Source organism: Oreochromis niloticus, linkage group LG3 (assembly GCF_001858045.2).
Source record: "Oreochromis niloticus isolate F11D_XX linkage group LG3, O_niloticus_UMD_NMBU, whole genome shotgun sequence".
NCBI lineage: Eukaryota > Metazoa > Chordata > Actinopteri > Cichliformes > Cichlidae > Oreochromis > Oreochromis niloticus.
In genome coordinates, this window is record NC_031967.2 from 85579953 (window position 1) to 85600947 (window position 20995).

The 20995-nt window shown below is 39.9% G+C and overlaps 2 protein-coding genes across 3 annotated transcripts in view; both read right to left on the reverse strand.

Moving 5' to 3' along the window:
- The window catches only part of LOC109199512 (uncharacterized), a 30181-nt gene extending 17988 nt beyond the window's left edge, over positions 1-12193 (reverse strand). The window contains exons 1-2 of one of the 2 annotated variants that reach the window (XR_003219323.1): positions 11762-12193; positions 8818-8837 (exon numbers count right to left, since the gene is read on the reverse strand). The gene's annotated coding sequence lies outside the window, so the exon portion shown is untranslated. Of the gene's footprint in view, positions 1-8817; positions 8838-11761 lie in introns of those variants that run through there. The other variant, XM_025905882.1, reaches the window with a different exon arrangement.
- A 211-nt stretch (positions 12194-12404) lies between these two features.
- LOC112846389 (protein NLRC3-like) lies at positions 12405-19564 on the reverse strand. The gene is made up of 4 exons (XM_025905865.1): positions 19450-19564; positions 17007-17085; positions 14388-14589; positions 12405-14224 (listed from the first exon to the last, which is right to left on the reverse strand). Exons 2-4 carry the CDS (start codon positions 17007-17009, stop codon positions 12405-12407), a joined length of 2025 nt encoding a protein of 674 aa, XP_025761650.1. The 5' UTR covers positions 17010-17085; positions 19450-19564.
- Positions 19565-20995: the final 1431 nt, after the last annotated feature.

A 20995-nucleotide genomic window follows, 5' to 3' on the forward strand; every position in this document is an offset into this window, starting at 1 on the left:
ATACTACAGGAAAAATGTACATAAATATTATAATGCATGAAAATAAACTATTTCCAACAGCGTAATTTGAGTTCTAAGCATCCCAGAAATGATACAGGAAAGCATAAAGTAAAACATGACTTTTAAAAACACCAATGTTAAGAGATTTCTTAGGATTTTGGGATTTTTATTATGTTATGCTTAAAAGTACGTTTCATTATCTAGATGTGTTTGCTCTTTTCAGTATTCAGCTTAAACTCTGCAACTCTGTGCAGACTCCTAAATGGGGAAGTTACACAGGAAGCCTGCAGTTCTATTTTCTCTCTTCCTGTATGTGCTCTCTGAATAAAGACTCTTCCTTTTTACTGCAGCGGCGCGAGTCTCCCTCGACCGTGTACACGTAAACCTGTCTGAGCCTTTTTATTCCGACCTGGGTTGCAATACAGGAAAACTCCTGACATTTCTTGGTCCTTCGAGCCGCATGGGACACAGCGACCTTTGTGTGACCCCACAGGAAAGCCTCATCGAGCCCCGACGTCGTGAGAAGCCCGCGCTGAAGTCTGTCGACAGCTCCTGTCCAGGTACAGGATAAAGTCCAGAGACGTGAATTCGGGTTCTGGCCGGCGTTCTTATAAGTGGTCCACGGCGGTGGGGGTCGATGAGGTAGACCTGAGAGACCGGCAGCAACCAGGTGAATATTAACACTCAGACACCTCGCGTAAAACGTTTAGGCTCGCCCAGAGGGGCTGGTAGCATTCCTAAAAGTAAAGGCTCGCCTGAAAAAGGGCTGGAAGCATTTTTAGGTGGATTTCTAAAAGTAATGGCTCGCCTGAAAAAGGGCTGGAAGCATTTTTAGAAGGGTTTCTAGAAGTAAAGGCTCGCCTGAAAAAGGGCTGGAAGCATTTTTAGATAAACCTCGTCCATAAAACGTAGTACGCGTTGAAAAGGTGTTGTCGTTGTTTTATTTTTGTTGGTGGAATAAGTTGATTTTACAGCACAATAAGGAGGCTGAACTATTCCACTATTTTGTTTGCTGTTGGCCACCCAAGTACTGGTGAAAAGAGAGAAACAGGTCGTGTTTTATCACGTAAAGATGACACCGCTTCTAAGAATAGCTTGAAAGTAGAAGGCCGTGTCAACTACCTCTCTCGATTCTCGTGCCAGAGAAGGTGCCGCAGTTGTGTAGTTGTAAAGTGTTAAAAATAAGAGGATTAAAATGGGTAACTCACTGCTGACGAGCAGTGGTTAGAAAAGAAATGTCCAGGTGCCGGACAAATTAGTGCATATAGATGGAGAAATCCAAAGAAAACCTAAATGTCCCACGTGGGAGGGAAAATGCATTAACTAAATTATAAGAAACCCTCCAAGCAGAAATAAATACTGAAAAGAAAGCTAAAAAGAAATCAAAGCATACACAAGAGTTGTAATATTTTAAAGCATGGAAAGAGGAATGAAGTGGAATAAACAAAAGGTTAAATTAAGGTTAACTTAAATTAAAGCAAAGCTTATCTAGTGATAAGCATGATAATAGGAGATAATAGGAAGGTTAACAACCTGTAAACTGGTATTAACAATGAAACAAAATTGGGAAGACAACCAAGCTGAATGAATAGAATGCGTGAAACCAGATAATTCACACAAAATATATCAAATAAAAAGGAGAGATGCATAAGGTATATTACGGCTGCGTCATTGTTCAGCCAAGGAAAATGTCTCCAGCTTGGGAAGGTGTGAAGCTGCAGGTTCACACAGACCCGTGATGGATACATAATAAAATATAAACTAATATACTATTGTATATTAGTAGTAAAGTAGTGAAGTGGTGTATATACTATTGTTGTTATAAAAAAGGAAAAACAATACAATGATAACATTAATAATGACATAAGAAGAGGCACCTCAGTCAGTTATGATGTGAGGTGGAAGATTGTTGAAAGTAGTCTGATTCAAGTTTAAGGTTTGCTCAAACTCAGTACAATGATATATGAGATGAAGAAAATAAGGAATTACCTACACTAATCAGGTGCATGGAGACACTTGACCTGCTTGTAAACCTGTCATCTTAGATGAGACTTCGTTAAGATGAAGACCTATACTAACAACTAATGAGAAGCTGAATTAAATATGTGGACACTACCAAGCTAATGAGGAGCGGTGACGCGCATGGAGATGCTGGTTTTGCTCACTACAATTGTATAACTAGAGTTTGAATTCAGTACTGTGGATGTACAGTGAGTGACCTCTATACATCTTGAAAAGCATGTCTGAAATACTCGTATGAAAGCATATTTTGAGTGATTCTAACTGTGTGAATGCTGTGAGTAGTAGGTTTTGAGTGATTGGGTGTGATCTGTACGAAAATAATAAAACATAAGTAATAATAACACTACAAAGGTTCATAGTGGAGTGAGTGAACAAGTGGAATTTTTGAGAGAAAAGGAAGTGTGTGTGATGATTCCTGATGTCTGACAGAGCTCAATTTAAAAGTGTGTGTGAAATAAAGGTGTATTGTTTTTAGATCAAGATTTAGTAGAATTAAAGAGGTTTTATAGACTATGAATACAAAGAGAAACAAAAGAGTTCGATTAGTCTGCAGAAACAGGAAATTTGTGTGCCTGTGGTGTGTCAAGACAGCTCACAGAGAGAAACAGAACTCTATGAATAGACTCTATGAATAGAATGAATAGACAACACATATTTAAATTGTTATATGTGAAATTATTTTTGGAAAGGGTCAGAAGAGATAGTTTGAACTTAGAACTCAGTGATATGATGCATGAATTAAACCTTATGGCAATAAATACTTGCAATGAAGAAAGCAGCTTACACTCAATTAATATGAACGCAAAGCCTTAGGCCATAGGCAATTTGTTTTTGTTTTGTTTGTTTGTTTTGTAAGTTTGGGAAACAAATTTGTGATCATACTTGTGGATCACAGTGACATATCATGATTAGGCACATGATTTAACAATGATGAGTTTTAGAGCTGTGAGCTATAAGCAATGCAAAGTTTTTCCTAACTTAAAAGTTTGAAATATGTAAGATGTATGAATTCTTTGAGAAATAGGAATTGCCTAAAATGCCTTAAGTCAAAATGTAGTGTTGCATTTACAAAGAAGAAAGCGGAAGAAGCATTCAGTAACTTAAGAATAGCCTAGGACGAAACTGTGTAGGCTATGCAGTAACCACAGCAGATAGAGAAGCGAAACCGTTGACATCCTCACACACGCAGGCCAAGATATAAATATATACACTGACAGACAGTATGTTTTTTCAACACTTTGAGATCTTCTAAAGACACTGTTGGAAGTGTTTATATTGCCAAAACAGTTCAGAGGTCACTGAAGGCAATAACTTGCAGATCAAAGCCAAACTATAGACACATTAATGTCTGACTCCTCAATGCAAATACCACTTGATGTGCTTATAAACGAACAGAAAGCTGCACCAACTACAGAACAAAGGGAATGGTTAAAAGGTGGAGCACAGCCAGAAAGTGGTTTGATGACTTGTAATAGCAAACCAATACTACCAAAGTCCCTACACATATCAGCAGCATTATTGTCAACAGGAGGGGGGGTAGGAGTGGTAGATAAACTTTCAGAAATTTGTCGGAACATGCATGATTTGCCAAAAACATAATGCGCATAATGCACACCACCTCATCCTTTCCATACATTCCACATGAGTTTTATTGAGCTAAATGAATGCCAAGGCTCAGAATACGCTCTAGTGATCATAGACGTGATTTCAAAATGGCCAGAAATCTATCCAGTAAAAAAGCAGATGCCAGTAGCAAAATGTTTGTGCAACCATTTTATTTCAACATATGGCATCCCCACTCTGATAAGATCAGACAATGGGACACATTTTGTTAATGAAGTAATCAGTAAGGTCTCTGAAGCACTAGGAAATAAAACAGAGACTGAGAGAATGCATGGAAGAAACAGGGAGACCATGGCCTGAGTGTATAGGCCTGGTAAAAATGTGGATGAGACTGACACAAAGTTCTCAGAAACTCACACCTTTTGAAATCATTCACGGTAGGCTATTTCCACTAGCAATCACAAGTGAACCTATAGATAAACCTATAGATAAGTCAATAAGAGAAACTACACTAGCCGAATGGATGACTAAATTACTTGAAAATAAAGAGATTGTTCTAAACAACTCTCCAGTATCTTGCAGGTTGAATGCAGGTGATTGGATCCTGATCAAAGTACTCCAACAGAAAAACCGGAGTTCACCAAGGTGGGAAGGTCCTTATCAAGTGCTACTCACCACACCTACTGCCTGCAAAATAGCAGAAAGACCGTCCTGGATCCATCAAAGCCACTGCAAAAAAGTGAGTGAAATTGACTGATATTATAAGAACGAGTAAACAACTTTATTATAGAAGAAGATTATATGATAATAAAAACAATATAAAAGGAACTTGGGATGTGTTAAATAACTTAATTAAACAAGGATCTTCTGGAACATCATATCCTGAATATTTCATTGATGCAAATGGTGTAAATTACAACATGAGTAACATTGTTGATGGGTTCAATAAATTTTTTATAAATGTTGGCCCTGAACTAGCAGCGGACATCCCGTGTCAAAAAAATGAAAATATCAGTAATATAAAACCAAATCCCTTTTCACTGTTCCTTTCAGCTACAAATGAGCAAGAAGTAATAAATATCACATTAAAATGTAAAAGTAAGTCTTCAATGGATTATCATGACATAAATATGTCTGTAGTTAAACAGGTTATTCTGAACATTGCTAGTCCCTTAACATATATCTGTAATTTATCATTTCAGTCTGGTTGTTTTCCGAAAAAAATGAAAATTGCAAAAGTAATACCACTATACAAAAGTAATGACAAACACAGTTTTACCAATTATAGGCCTATTTCACTACTGCCTCAATTCTCAAAAATTTTAGAAAAACTTTTTAATTCAAGATTAGAAAAATTCCTTGAAAAACATAAAATAATAAATGTTGGTCAGTATGGTTTCAGAACGCAAAGAACCACTTCTATGGCGATAATTGAGGCAGTAGAAGAAATTACCAATGCACTGGATAAAAATAAATATGCAGTCGGTATTTTTGTTGATCTCAAAAAGGCCTTCGACACAATCAATCACTCAATTTTATTGGATAAATTGGAAAGATATGGTGTTCGAGGGAAAGCTGGAAACTGGTTAAAAAGTTACCTAACGGGTCGGGAACAATATGTTAGCATAGGGCATTACCATTCAGAGAAACTTGGTATTACATGTGGTGTTCCCCAAGGGTCAGTTTTGGGACCAAAACTTTTCAATGTTTACATAAATGATATTTTTGATGTTTCTCAAGTACTTAAACTCATACTGTTCGCAGATGATACTAACATATTTTTCAGTAGCGATGATTATACCGATCTTGTAATGACCGTAAACAGGGAGCTAAAATTAATTAAAAAATGGATGGATATAAATAAATTATCATTAAATATAAATAAAACTAAGGCAATGTTTTTTGGTAATTTAAAATATAATATAGAATTACCAATTACTATAGAAGGTGTACCCATTGATAATGTGAGTGAAAACAAATTTTTGGGAGTCGTAATTGATAACAAAATTTCATGGAAACCCCACGTCAGACACATAAAAACCAAAATTTCCAGAAGCCTCGCAGTTTTAAATAAAGTGAAACCATACCTTGATAAAGATGCACTTCGTACTCTGTACTGTACTCTGGTTCTTCCATATTTTACATATTGTGTGGAAGTGTGGGGAAACACATATAAAAACACAACTAATCCATTAGTCACAGTACAGAAACGAGCACTGCGTATTATTCACAAGGCTGGTTATCTAGATCATACTCACAAACTCTTTCTTCAGGCAAAGTTACTTAAATTCCAGGATCTGGTTAATTACAATACATCCATAATCTTATACAAAGCCTTTAATAAACTTCTACCTGCAAATTTACAATCTATATTTGAAATTCGAGAAAGGGCTTATAATGTGAGAGGCTTTGGACAATTCAAATTACCCAGAACTCGAACAACCCGTAAAGGTTTTTGTGTGTCTGTATGTGGTGTGAAAATCTGGAACAGTCTGAGTTTACAACTGAAACAATGCAAAAATATTCATAGATTTAAATTTCTCTACAAACAGTTGGTCTGGTCACAGTATAATCAATGATGGTGTTAGTGTGCTCTGAAATGTCTGTTCTCTTACCATTGCTGGCATGGATTCCAAGGGGGAAAAAAAAAAAAAAAAAAAAAAGTTTGTGTGTATGTATGTATATATATGTACATGTGTGTGTAGATATATATGTATGTATGTATATGTATGTGTGTTTGTTACTTGTAATTATTATTGCCTGTTACCTGTGGTAACGCAATTTATAATTAATATATTCTGTATTCAGTTATGAAGGTTCTATTTGTTTTGCTTGGGCGTAGCTGCGGGAAGTTTATTGTTTCCGTTGATAAGTGAATATAGGGGTGGGATTTAATAAGTTTTCTTCATCCCACTCCTTTTCAGGTACATTTTGTTGTTTGTTTTTGTTTTTTGTGCACTTTATGTTCAACTTTATTGTTGTGCTTGAAATGAATAAATTAAAAAAAAAAAAAAAAAAAAAAAAAAACCTAAACGTTTAGACGCCGACACCCCTAACTCCTGTATGGTGATCTATTGGTGGAGGGAGGGCTGATCGGGTATACCCCGCCTTCTTCTTCTTGCCAGTAGTCTACTCATCAGAGGTCACAGGTGTGTCTGGTCATCATGAAGACACTAGTGGCTGATGTTGCACTCCTGGTGAGTTTTTTAACACTCACCCGAAAGAAAGAAGATGAACAACGCATGGTATCGATACATACATGACAGCACACCCAGAAAAGACTGCTATGTTTGCTCCTGTATGCCCCCAACGACACAATATGCCACCTTGTATGCAAAGGGAATGGACATAATTCAAGCCAATGGGAAACACCACCAACTGCAAAGCAGTACAGACACACGCTCCTGGAGGGCCCGTGAAGAGCAGCTACATCTCAAATGGCACCTTCTGGGTGCAAGGGATGGCCTGGGATATCCTTCCTGGGAATTGGACAGGTCAGTGCGCTCCCATTTTCATATCTGACCACACTTTCAAGATAACCATGGACGCCACGTCAACATCAACGTCAACAACAAGGAAAAGATGAGGCACCCCAGACCTCCAGCAGCATGATTCCATATGGGGTTCCGATGTCCCAGAGGAAACTTTGGACTGAAAGACAAAAGGTTCTGAATGCTTCATGTAAATTCAACGACGAACGAGGTCAGGAAATTGACGCCCTGCGCATTGCAGTAATGCAACCCAGGGTAGCATTGGACATAATTCTCGCCGAGAAAGGAGAATTCTCTTTAGCAACACATGTTGCACATACATTCCAGATAATGTGCACTCACCGAACATGACTGATGCTCTGAAAACACTCAGACAACTTCGAGATGCACAACAACGAGACTATGCCGCAAACACAGAAGACTGGCTTACGTGGCTTTTAAGCGGCTCTTGGAAGTCCCTGCTGATTAAAGGACTTGTTTTTGTTGGTGTTATAATACTGTTATTCTGCTTCAATTCATGCTTACATCACCCTGTCACAGACTGAAGAAGATGATAATGAGATAGACACTTAGATATAACATATAAAACATATAAAATAAAAATGTTTACAAGTGGCCATAGACTGATACAATAAGCTATGAACTGTACATATACATATGTACAACAGGAGGGAATGTTAAGAGATTTCTTAGGATTTTGGGATTTTTATTATGTTATGCTTAAAAGTACGTTTCATTATCTAGATGTGTTTGCTCTTTTCAGTATTCAGCTTAAACTCTGCAACTCTGTGCAGACTCCTAAATGGGGAAGTTACACAGGAAGCCTGCAGTTCTATTTTCTCTCTTCCTGTATGTGCTCTCTGAATAAAGACTCTTCCTTTTTACTGCAGCGGCGCGAGTCTCCCTCGACCGTGTACACGTAAACCTGTCTGAGCCTTTTTATTCCGACCTGGGTTGCAATACAGGAAAACTCCTGACAACCAACATAGGCTTTTTGCGAAAATGACGTCACTTCCGGTTTTGGGCAGGTAATGGCGGACAGTTAGTTCGCGCTGACATATATGCCAACGTAGGAAGTCTTATGAACGTCGGCAAAGCGTGTTTCTGGAATATTATCTTTTTGTTGCTGCAAGTGCTTCTTATGCAATTTTTGCAAGTTACATCTGCATTTATATGTGGAAGGAAACCATGACCTAGGACAAGCTAATGGCATAAGATGTAAGTACAAGTCCTCCGGTTTCACATGCAAATAAAATTATTGCGCTACCTTACGTGGCTACAGTTCTACAGGGATTTAAAAATAGTTAGGTAAAACAGAGTGTGCCTGCTCCGACTGGTTGTAAAGGGTTAATTATATAGTTTATGTAATAATTTATCAAATTTGGGTTAGTACGATATAAACGACAGAAGACAAATGGCACGATAGACACTTTTCTATCGTCCACACGATATATATCGTCATATCGCCCAGCACTACCTGCATGTGTAATTGTTCATGTCTCATTTGCAGGAAACAAACAGGAAGTGAGTGAAGGACACAGGAAATGTTTCCAGCTCTTCCTCCTCTATCAGACGTTCTCTCCATACCTGAGAGTGTCCAGTCTCCAGCCTGGATCCTTCAGTCCAGCCGACAGCAGCTTCATTCCTGAGCGCCCTGGATGATTGTAGCTCAGGTCCAGCTCTCTCAGATGGGAGGGGTTGGAGCTCAGAGCTGAGGCCAGAGAAGTACAGCCTTCCTCTGTGATCAGACAGCCTGACAGACTGCAGACACACAAAACAACAACCCATTTGTCAACAATCGTTTTCTCTTTGTCACAATAACATATATCCATTTACATCCATTCAATGTAACTTTATTTATAAGTGACAATTCCCAACAGACACCAACAGTCATCTCAAGCTGTTTAACAGTGTAAGGTAACAGCCTCCAATACTAGAGAGAAAGCCCCAACCATCAGACAATCCAGTGTGAGCAGCACTTGATGATGGTGGGAAGGAAGAACTCCCTTTGACACAAAGATCCTCCCAGTGAAAACAGGCTCCAGGAGGAGCATCTACCATGACTGGTTGCAGGGTGAGGGGAAAGATAAGAGATGAGCTCAGAGAGACAAGAACAAAACACAAACTAAGGAAAGAGAAGACAAAAGTTAAAAACATTCAGAGCATCATGGGAAGTCCACCACAGCCAGGCTTTCTTTGTGTTCGCTGCTTTGTCAAAACCTCAAACCGTAACTTAAGCTCCTTATTCCACACGCTGGGAACATTTGGCCTTCAGTGGTGTCCTGGCTGACACACTGGAGTGACCAGAGTGCTAAAGAGTGAATCCGACACACCAGTGTCACCCCTGATATCTCTACTACACTTTCAGCTTCTCCACCTGAGCTGTGGCTAAGGTGCTACCAGCATGCAGGCTCGGTGTGTCTCAGTCAACAGTTACACTCGTCACCCAGACTAACACCACTCTACAAGTTCACCACTAAGAGGCGCTAAAAGACCACATACAGTGAGATCATCACTAAATGTCTGCTGTGTCTGAAGGTGACTTGGTTTTTTACTAACTGGCTACATGAGCATGATTAGCTGCAGTTCCATCTTTGTAAAAGAGACTCAGCATCAGAGCCAAACAGAAACATTTCTACTTTTTAGTATGTTTTTTAGTAGAAATGTTTCTGTAAAAAATGATTTGATATTTCAATGAAAATACTTTTTAACAATTGTTTATAAGTCAAGAATAATAGTTAAATAAAAAGAAGCGACAAATCAATAAACACTCAATAAAACCTTGTACAGCTAAAACTCATGTAGACAATACCAGGGGAGGAAGTAAAACTAAACCTTTGACACCAGAGATGATAACTACCAAAATAAAACAGGAAGTTAATAACAACCATGAGGGGAACACCTGAGTGAACCTAGTAAAGGGATGTAGTGGAGCACTGACAGAAGTAAATAAACTCAAAAATACAAACAGTAACTAAAACTAATGAGAGCTGATGGCAATGTAGTCCGTGCTGTAGGGAGAATGGACAGCCATACACGTTATGTGTCCATGAGCAAGAGGAGGGAGAAAAAGGGGACTGGAAAAGTAAGAGTTGTCACCGAGCAGAAACGGGAGCTGGAAGCATGTAAATATAATAATAACCACTGCAGCCAAAAAGAGTGCCTGACGAGTCCAGTTGTAAGTAAGCTATTAAGACTCGACTGTACACTCTGTTTGTGTTTTCTTCCGAAACAATAAGTTCCGTTGGAGCAGCCTTTCAACGCCTTTCTCGTTCTCTCGCAAGCAAAGTTGACCGAGACAACAAAGTAAAGCTATTTTTCGGCTACCAGCCCGACATGAACCCGACATATTAGCCAGAGGTCCCTTTGCTATGGTTCGGACCCGCAGACGTGTTTTATATATGCACAGAACAGTTTTCTATACAAGATCGCTGCAAAAAGTCCAGCCTTACCTAATGTCCACACTACTGTTACTCATTTTATATTAAGATTTAAACATCTAGTTGGAATTGGTATGGTGAGTAACCTTCATAATAGTAATAAATCACATAGCAATAGTTCATTCATGTAGCTGTAAAAAGCATGATAATATATTAAGTAATCCAAAGTATTCTGTTATGTTACTCAGTGAGAGTAACGTAACAGAATGCATTACAAAATACATTTTGGGGCATGTATTCTCTAATCTGTAGTGGAAAACATTTTAAAAGTGACCTTCCCAACACTGTGAAGATGTGAATCCAGTGGGTGGATGGCGGCATCACCATGAAGGATCAGTGTGAGAATACATTATCATCCACAATGAAAACCAGTCGCAGCTTGTGGCTGCAGTTAGCTGATTTGATACTTAGCTTGGAGTTATCTCAGTAGAAGATAGAATGCTAAACTGTCTAAACCAGGGGTGTCAAACACATGGCCCGTCTGCCAAATTCGGCCCCTGAGATAATTTGATATGTCAGTTATTACAGTATTTTCAGGCTTGCTGATATTCCATACCAACAGGGCTGGGACGTTATTCTGATGGACACATTATGTCGCCAATCACATTAAGAGACAGACTGGGATCATGCCACTATTTAAAGAAAGGGATGGGGGCAAACGTTCAGAAGAAAGCAAGCATAGTGGTACAGGCCAGGTACATACAGACACAGGTTTAAATGCAAGCGTGTCAGGACAAAGTGAAAACACAAAATGAGCAGCATCTGGCTGAATTTCAGTGATACTGGAGACGGCAAAGCTGAGTGCAGAATTTATGAATTAGAAGCTGGATAAAGTGATACCCATGTCCGTTCTCTTCTTAGTGGTAGTAGATGCATAAAATTAAGACTAATGAAAACACTGAATTAAAATTGCTTCCCTTAAAAGCACCAAGTTTACAATTAAATTTCTAATTATGATCTTCAGCACCCAACACCATGACTATGTACATATTGTCAGGTGTGAGAATATTTGTGTTGTGTGCTGTGGATTCAACTCTGCAAACTCATCACTATTTTCATCATCAAATTTCTACTTAGACAGCAACAAAACAGAAAGCAGTTCCCAGGAACTACTTCTTGTTTTAGAATCTTTCAACATAAGAGTATGTTGCACATCAGAACACCTCCACATCTCCTCTTATTAAAGGATTACCTTATTATTAATTTGCTATTTCTGCCAGTTGATTAAAAAATGTTTGACCTCACCTGAGAGTTTCCAGTTTACAGTGTGGATTCTTCAGTCCTTCAGACAGAAACTTCACGCCTGAATCCTGCAGGTCATTGTTACTCAGGTCTAGCTTGATCAGATTAGAGGACTGAGAGCTGAGACCTGAGGACAGAGCTTCACAACTTCTCTCTGACAGGTTACAGAGACTCAGTCTGAAAAATAACAGCAAAACAATTAAAAAAAATACTTTTGATCAAGTGTAATGAGATTATATAACATTTAGGAATATTCCATTCTCTTTTTGTCAGAAAAGTAATGAGCAACATGTGGAGACAATCAGAGAGAGAAGAGAGAAGTGAAGAGAGAACAGAGCAGTAAAAGAACACTGGATAGTTCAAATTTGACATATTTTTGGTATCAACAAAATGTGTCAAATTTCTTCATTTTGTAATCGTTTCAGAAGAGTTCATGATTAAAACTTACATCAATAACCACCCAGAAAAATTTCAGAAATGCCGACATGTATTCAGTGTTGAACAAAGTGAGTACTGATTATCACTTAATAGCTTTATAGACTTCTCAGACACCAGCACTCATGACTGTATTTTGGGGGTTATTTTGTTAGTTTTTTTAGTTGATCGCACCTGCTTTTTACCAACAAGCATATAAGTTAAAATGTACTCACAGAGCTCTGTTGGAGGCTTTCACCACTGGCAGCATTCTCAGAAGAGCCTCCTCAGAAGCAGAGTATTTCTTCAAGTCAAACACATCCAGATGTTCTTCTGATGACAGTAAGATGAAGGTCAGAGCTGAGCACTGAGCAGGAGACAGTTTACCAGTGGAGAGACTTCCTGAAGTCCTGTATTGTTGGATCTCCTCCAATAGAGAACGATCATTCAGTTCATTCAGACAGTGGAGCAGATTGATGCTTTTCTCTGCAGACAGATTCTCACTGAGCTTCTTCTTGATGTACTGAACTGTTTCCTGATTGGTCTGAGAGCTACTTCCTGTCTGCGTCAGCAGACCTCGTAGGAGACTGTGATTGGTCTGCAGTGAAAGACCCAGGAGGAAGCGGAGGAACAAGTCCAGGTGTCCATTTGGACTCTGTAAGGCTTTGTCCACAGCACTCTGGTAGAAGTGTTTCTCTACAGATTTTACTTCTTTTTCTGGTTCTTGTTTTCGAAACAATATAGACCATATGGACGTTGTTTGTTTCTGTTCAAGCAGATTGAGTCCAGAGTTGATGAAGGTCAGATGGACATGAAGAGCAGCCAGAAACTCCTGAACACTCAGATGGATGAAGCAGAACACCTTGTCCTGGTACAGTCCTCTCTCCTCTTTAAAGATCTGTGTGAACACTCCTGAGTACACTGAGGCTGCTCTGATATCGATGCCACACTCTGTCAGGTCTGATTCATAGAAGATCAGGTTTCCTTTCTGCAGCTGATCAAAAGCCAGTTTTCCCAGAGACTCAATCATCTTCCTGCTCTCTGGACTCCAGTGTGGATCTGTCTCAGCTCCTCCATCATACTTGACCTTCTTCACTTTGGCCTGAACCACCAGGAAGTGGATGTACATGTCAGTCAGGGTCTTGGGCAGCTGTCCTCCCTCTCTGGTTTCCAGCACATCCTCCAGAACTGTAGCAGTGATCCAGCAGAAGACTGGGATGTGGCACATGATGTGGAGGCTTCGTGATGTCTTGATGTGGGAGATGATTCTGCTGGCCTGCTCCTCATCTCTGAATCTCTTCCTGAAGTACTCCTCCTTCTGTGGGTCAGTGAACCCTCTGACCTCTGTCACCATGCCAACACACTGTGGAGGGATGTGATTGGCTGCTGCAGGTCGTGTGGTTATCCAGAGGCGAGCAGAGGGAAGCAGTTTCCCCCTGATGAGGTTTATCAGCAGCACATCCACTGAGGTGGACTTTCTAGGGTCAGTTAGGATTGTAGTTTTGTGGAAGTCCAGAGGAAGTCGACACTCATCCAGACCATCAAAGATGAACACAACCTGGAAGTCTTCAAAGCTGCAGATTCCTGCTTCTTTGGTTTCAGTAAAGAAGTGATGAACAAGTTCCACCAAGCTGAACTTTTCCTCTTTCAGCACATTCAGCTCTCTGAAAGTGAATGGAAATATGAACTGGATGTCCTGGTTGGCTTTGTCTTCAGCCCAGTCCAGGGTGTATTTCTGTGTTAAGACTGTTTTCCCAATGCCAGCCACTCCCTTTGTCAGCACTGTTCTGATTGGTTCATCTCTTCCAGGTGAGGCTTTAAAGATGTCTTCTTGTCTGATTGTTGTTTCTGGTCTGTCTGGTTTCCTGGATGCTGTTTCAATCTGTCTGACCTCATGTTCATCATTGACCTCTGCAGTCCCTCCCTCTGTGATGTAGAGCTCTGTGTAGATCTGATTCAAAAGGGTTGGGTTTCCTGCTTTAGCGATCCCCTCAAACACACACTGGAACTTCTTCTTCAGTGTGGATTTAAGGTTACGATGACAAACAGCAGCTGGAAGTTCTGAACAATAATAATAAAAGTACAACTTCAACAATCATATTTTTCAAAATGCTGATGACAGTTTCTGAGCCACTGAGAAATGACTGAACACACTGGTGTCATAAGTGTCTCATTTATCTAACAGGTTAAAACCTTAAGTAAGAAATCCTCTTACTGCTCTGCAGATGGTCAGCCAGCTCCTGCTGCTTCATTCTCCTCAGGAAGTCCACTGTGATCTTCACAAATGCCTCTCTGCTGCTTCTCTGCTCATCATCCTCCCTCTGAAACTCCAAGCACTGGGGCTTATTTGGATTCAGAGCCTTCTGGATCTTCTTCAGCTCGTTCTTCACAAAAGTGATGATGTTGTCCTCCAGCAGCTGGAACAGAATACTTTATGAATGAGCCACCACTCTGAACTTCAGTCTCCACAACAGCCACTTCTTTATGATCAAGGAGCATATCATCCATGATCGCTTCACTAATTATAAGTTTGACTTTATCTGATTAACTGAGACATTCTCCACAACTCCATGATCCCAAAACGTTGATTCTGTTCATATGAATGCAGCGATTTCAGTGGAAGAAACATTTCACTGGTGTTCAGAGCTGAACTACCAACGGGTTGATGATCGAAGCCAGAAACTTGGAGATGTTATAAGTGACTGAGATGATCATACAGCCAACTGGTCTTAAAGGTTCACTCTGTTTACACATACAGATCAGTATTTAAGGTTTGACTCTCACCATCCACTGGAGCATAAACTGGGCGTCATCAGGACGCTACAACACAGAACAAACACCATCCCCACAGACACAGCAGCCAGGGAAGCAGAAGAGCATCACATCCAGAGGGTCCTGAGTAAATGCGAACGCTGGTTTGAGGGCGGAGTCAAGGAGGCCATTTATATGAAAAGGGAAAGACCATCTCTGAATGGAGGAGGGGCCTAAGGGTACATCTGTCACCATCTTACAATGCTGTGATTGCGGCGTACCAATATGTGATATGCGTACCAATGATTAAGGAACTGACCTCACAGTCCATTGTTCCTTCAGTGCTGCTGGTTTCAGTCATTATACAAATGTCCTGTTTATAAGGGTGGAAACCTGCAGTCAGCTGAGACTGAAGACGTCACCTGATGATGATCAAACGTTTCTCCCACTGAAAACGTCCAGATGAACAGAATCAACCTTTTGGGATTTACTTACCTGGATGATTGAGCATCAAGACACAACTCTGTGACTTTTCTCAGTTGAATAAATCCTCTCCTCCAGGTTTGTTTACATCTACCAGCCCTGTGGCTCTGCCCAGGGACAATAATCTATGTGAGAGGTGGAAAGTCATACAGGTGTCTGCTCCTGCCTTCAGTTATTTTTATCTACTGTGTGTCAACTGGCTGAACCTACTCCAGCTGTCTACTGTCCCCCTAAACTCAACAATGACTTAGTGATCTATCCATTCTCTGACCAAACACATCCTGCTGCAGGATGTTAACATAGCAGCACACTGATGATCCCACTCACTGTGAACAACACATTTGGACCTGATTTGCTGCTCTGGTTTACACGTGAACTTTGACTGCTGTCACCAACTTGAGAGGCTCTACAGAAAAACTGGACTTGTCCACAAACAGATGTATAAAAATCATAAACTACATTACAAGGACAGCATTGCTCAATCGACTCTAATTACTATGGCCATGTTATCTCTTCTAATTAAGGTACAGACACTCAAACTTGCTGCTTTCAGCGAGAAGTCAAATGTCTGAATATGAGCTGGAAGCTGCTGAGAGTCCTCCTCCTTCCCATGGGGTTTACTTTCTCTACTACTTTCACTATAAACACGCCCCTTTCATGCAACTGCAGAGGGCCACCAGCAGATGGAGCTGTCTTAAACAAATCCACTTGGATAGTTAGCTGTAGATGATTTTCTCAGTATGATTGTAGGATTTTGAGTTGTTCTTTAGATTTATTTAAACTCTTATATTGTGCACAAGTGTTAAACGACCCATAATTTCTCTGTACTTTTCATAAGAGCAGCCAGACTTTCAGCTAGTTTTTCTTTTGCTCTGCAGGCTTTATGAAGGTGTGTCAAAGTTGTTCTTTGGACATCGGCTGCTTTTTAAATCATTTGCAGTCCTCGTACAGGAACCTTCTTCAAGCTAAATCCAAGTGTGTTAGACCAGAGTTAACTTGATATGTGTGGGTGTGTAACTCTTAGAAGCTGATTGGCTGCTTTTTATGGGGGCTGGGTCTTTGGAAAGTGAACAAACCACAGTTTTAGTAACACACCCTGAACTGCACACTTTAACAAACAACATGAGATTTTAACAGTAATGTAAAAATCCTGTGATTCATTGTTATTAAGCACAAACACATCTATGGTCCCGTTTCCATTAGTAGCTGCTCAGATCGACTCACCACAGGTCGCCACGACTGGACTGGATCCACTGGTTTCCATTACAGTTGAGGACCACCTAATGTGGTCAACTCACTTGATTAGTAAGAGCTAATGCTGCTAATTTCCATCATATCTGTCATTGACAAAGTTATCGTAGAAACAGTTATTCAGCTTCATTCCCACTGATCTCGACTACAAACTGTTTCACTTTGGTTTTTGTTTAAAGCCTCGATGTTTAAAACGTTTCCCTGTGATCACATTTGCACCGTCTGATTTCAAAGTTTGTTTTCTTTTGGTCATTTAGTCCACAGAGTCCTTGGTGTTCTCAAAGGGACCTATAAACAAATGTATTATTATTAATATTAATAATAAAGTAGTTGTTGTACATGTACAGACCATAAATATGGAGTCCAGCTGTGTTTGATGCTGCTGGGCAGACTGACCACTGGGAACCTCTGAGCTCTGCTGGTCCACTCTGTGGAGGAACCATGGACACACACACACACACACACACACACACACACACACACACAGATGAGGCCACTTTGATTATTGAAATGTGAGTTTAGCCTCTAAAAGCTGTGTTCAGTCACTTTTGCTGCTTCCCTTGTTGCATCTGTATTTGTAGTACAAATAGTACAATAATACAAATGATACTCCAGAGTCCTTCCACTCCTGATCACTGACACTTCTTTGTTGGGTTTTAAACTCTGTAAAAACACAAAGATCATAATTCCCTGAATGACTTCAATGTTTTTCAAACTGAACTTTGATTCTAAAGTTAAAGCCGTTTCTCAGTAAATGTACTTGTGATACGTCATCATTCTCAGATCAAGTACCTTTCCATTCAAAGTACATATTAAGCCAAGTGTGTAAGTTTACCTCTGAATATTTGTGAAGCATTCCTTTGTTAAGCTTAACAACCGATATATGAAGCTCGGACATCTGTGTTGTCATTGCTGAGTCTGTTTGTTTGTTAGTTCCAACCACCAAACTGTTTACCTGCAGCACAGTTTGATTTTTTTTGTCCAAGTAAAACTGTGAAACACACTTTTTTTCATACTTGTGTTGTTTTGTATAGAAATGACGCAACATTCAGTGTCAGGTTAAATGTGATAGAAACAGCTCACACTGACATCCATCCTGATAAAAGATGAATGCTGGAAAACCGTGTTGGCATTTATTTGCACTGCTTTCCACCTTGAATGTCTATTATTTTCTGCTTTATGTATAAAAGGGTCCATTCTACAACCTGTTTTTGTGTACTTGTTGAATATTATTGTTTCGTGGGCGATCATGGCTCAAAGAGTTGGCAGTTCGTCTTGTAACCGGCTCGGACAGTCTCAGTCGTTGTGTCCTTGGGCAAGACACTTCACCTACCGCCTACTAGTGTTGGCCTGAGGGGCCGATGGTGCTTCTGTCACTCTGCCCCAGGGCAGCTGTGGCTACAACTGTAGCTGCCTCCACCAGTGTGTGAATGTGAGAGTGATTGAATAGTGGAATTGTAAAGCCCTTTGAGGGCTTCGAAAAGCGCTACATAAATGCATCCATTAATTTAATTATTATTATTTCGTGCTGATATTGCACTTTTTTTTTTCAGAATCAAGGAGTTGTTGAATCTGCATATAATTGCATTTTTAATGAGTTTTTGAATATTACTTTAAATACTTAGACTTTGTTTTGCTAACAGTTTATATAAAAAGATCAGTGTTGCTGAACTGTGAAATATTTTGGGTGCAGTGTAGTTTTTGCATACAGGAATAACAGAATAGCTTTAGTGTTTGTTTTTTTTATTTGACTACAAAATGCAGCAAGATATATTTTTAAGAAAGCAGTTTTAGTGATTATAAAATAGACTATATCAGATTCGGCAGATATCCAAATTTATGATATCAGTAGATAAAAAAGTGGTGCCATCTCTGCCAAGAACACAAAAGAGTATTTGTTGGTCCTGATCACATTTTAATCTCATCTCTCCTCCTTGAACAACTGAGTGAAAACACTCTGATAGAAATCTGAGCTCATCTTTGATCAGCATGTGAATGTTAAGCAGCAAACAGAAGTCTAGTTCAGTCTCATTTGTACAGGTTACAAAGGTTTCTAGAGTGCGATCAATGCTCCTGATCAGCTGATCCACACCATCATTTCCTCCTGATCACATGATTTCAGCTCAGTGTATTCAGGCCTAAATGATGCAGCAGTGTCTCGTCTACAGTTAGTACAACACACAGCAGCAAAGCTCCTACACACACTGAGGACAGTGAACACATCACTGCAGCAGCTTCACGTTCACTGCAGCTGCACTTTATATCTCAGAGCAGCTTCAAGCTGAGACCCTCAGACCAGAGAATAAATGACTGTTACAGGGTCAAAGGTCAGGATTCAAACACAGGACTGTGTTTCACTGTTTCAGCATCAACACTGTGGAACAAACTTGCTGTCACTGTGAGATCAGCACAGTCAGTAAGGTGCAGTAAACTCCTCTGATTTGATCCAGCTGTCTGCAGATTCATCACTGTGGTCGGCAGCAGCTTGATCACTGCTTCATGTTTGAAAGGAGCTTTATCAGTCACTTCATTATAGGAACAAGAAGATCATCAGATCCTGTCTGTGTGACACTGAAGGTGAGATTAACAATGAAAGATGCAGTGTGAGCGACTAACAGTGTGTTATCATTTATATAGAAACTCACAGGAAAAGAGTAAACACACTTGTATAAATGTGTGAATGAGGCGAGTATCAAATTGATTTGAGTTTGACTTACACATGTTTGCACTGCAGTTTATATCCAACAACATCAAGCAGTTAAATTAAATATTTCATGTTGCTAACAGCTCACCTCTCTGCAGCAGACACAGGCTGGACTTTAAAACGAAGTGGCCAATCTTTAGACGTGTCACTCTTTAAGGACACAGAGCTGGGTGGAGGTCCAGGTTTATGTTTGCATTTAGTTCCTCGTTGGTTCCTGTGAATAATGATGGAGCAGTGATGTGAGTGCTGAGCTGTGACATGGAGAAGAGTCATGGACAGTTAGAGATGGTCGTCTCACCTCTGAGCTTTGGTCTGGCTCTCATGTTCCCCACACAGAGTGCTTTTAGAGGGAGGGACTCCCTCCTCTCTGTCCTCACACTGATCCATGCTGCTCAATTCACATCAGCTCACACACACTTTCTACCTTCACCTGCAGAGGAAACACAAATCATTCATGTGCACATCAACTGAAATCCTCCTTTCCATCATGTGTGCTGTCCAAATATCAGCTGCTTCTTTCCTGCTTCATCTCAGTGTCAGCTGAGAGAAAGACAAACCCACTATGTGTCCACATTTGATGGATGATGACTCAGAAATGTGAAATGATGTTGACCTAAATCTGTCCTGATGATAATGAGAAGCTTTGATGAGTTGTGACTCTCTGAGGTGTCACTAGTGCAGGGGTCAGCAACCTTTAACACCCAAAGAGCCACTTGGACCCGGTTTCCACGCAAAAGAAAACACTGGGAGCTGCAAATACTTTTTGCAATCTAAAATGAAGATAACACTGTATATATTGTTTTTTGTGGTTTGTGCTGCAACTAAAGTAAGTAAAGTTTATTTATTAAGCGCTTTTCACAGACAGGCAGTCACAAAGCGCTGTACACAAATATTAAAATAAACAATACAATCAATAGACATTATACACAATGTAAAAGATCAAATGTAAATAATGTAAAGAATATAAAGTACGTAGATCAACAAAAGGCTTGTTTGAACAGAAAGGTTTTTAACTGCTTTTTAAAAGAATCCACAGAGCAACTAAGGTGTGCTGCTTATGAAATCCATGAAGTGCTACAGAGAAAATTACATTTTATTTATGTAATTAACACATTTTGAACTCTTAAAGAAATAAAACAAAAGCAAAGACACCCAGCTGAACTAAAATGATCCAGCAAACAAAAACTGTTGTGAGCTCTCTCTGCTGTTGTGTTGTCGGGCTGTGAGCTGAAAAGCTATGCGTACAGCAACCATGTGTGAAAATTGGTCAATAAAGAGATGCTGAAAAGCATGTCCATGCAAACATCGTCGGGTCTGCCGTGATGTGTTTACAATGAGACTTCTGGTCCTGAACCTCTGCGCACAGCACCTGCAAATCGGGGCTTTCATCTTTACGCAGGACTGTAAGCTGTCATCTGTGAGGCGGGAGCGGTGTTTGTTTTTAACATAGTTCACGGTGGAGAACAGCTGCCGACATAATGTGAATTTGAAGATCCATAATTGTCCTATCTGAGGTTGAAAGTCTCGATAAATGCACGGCGTTTCGGCGGGTACACCGGCTTCCGCGAGCATGACGCTTATTTTGAGCGATGAAAAAAATAATGAGACATAATTTTATTTTTATATTTCAAAAT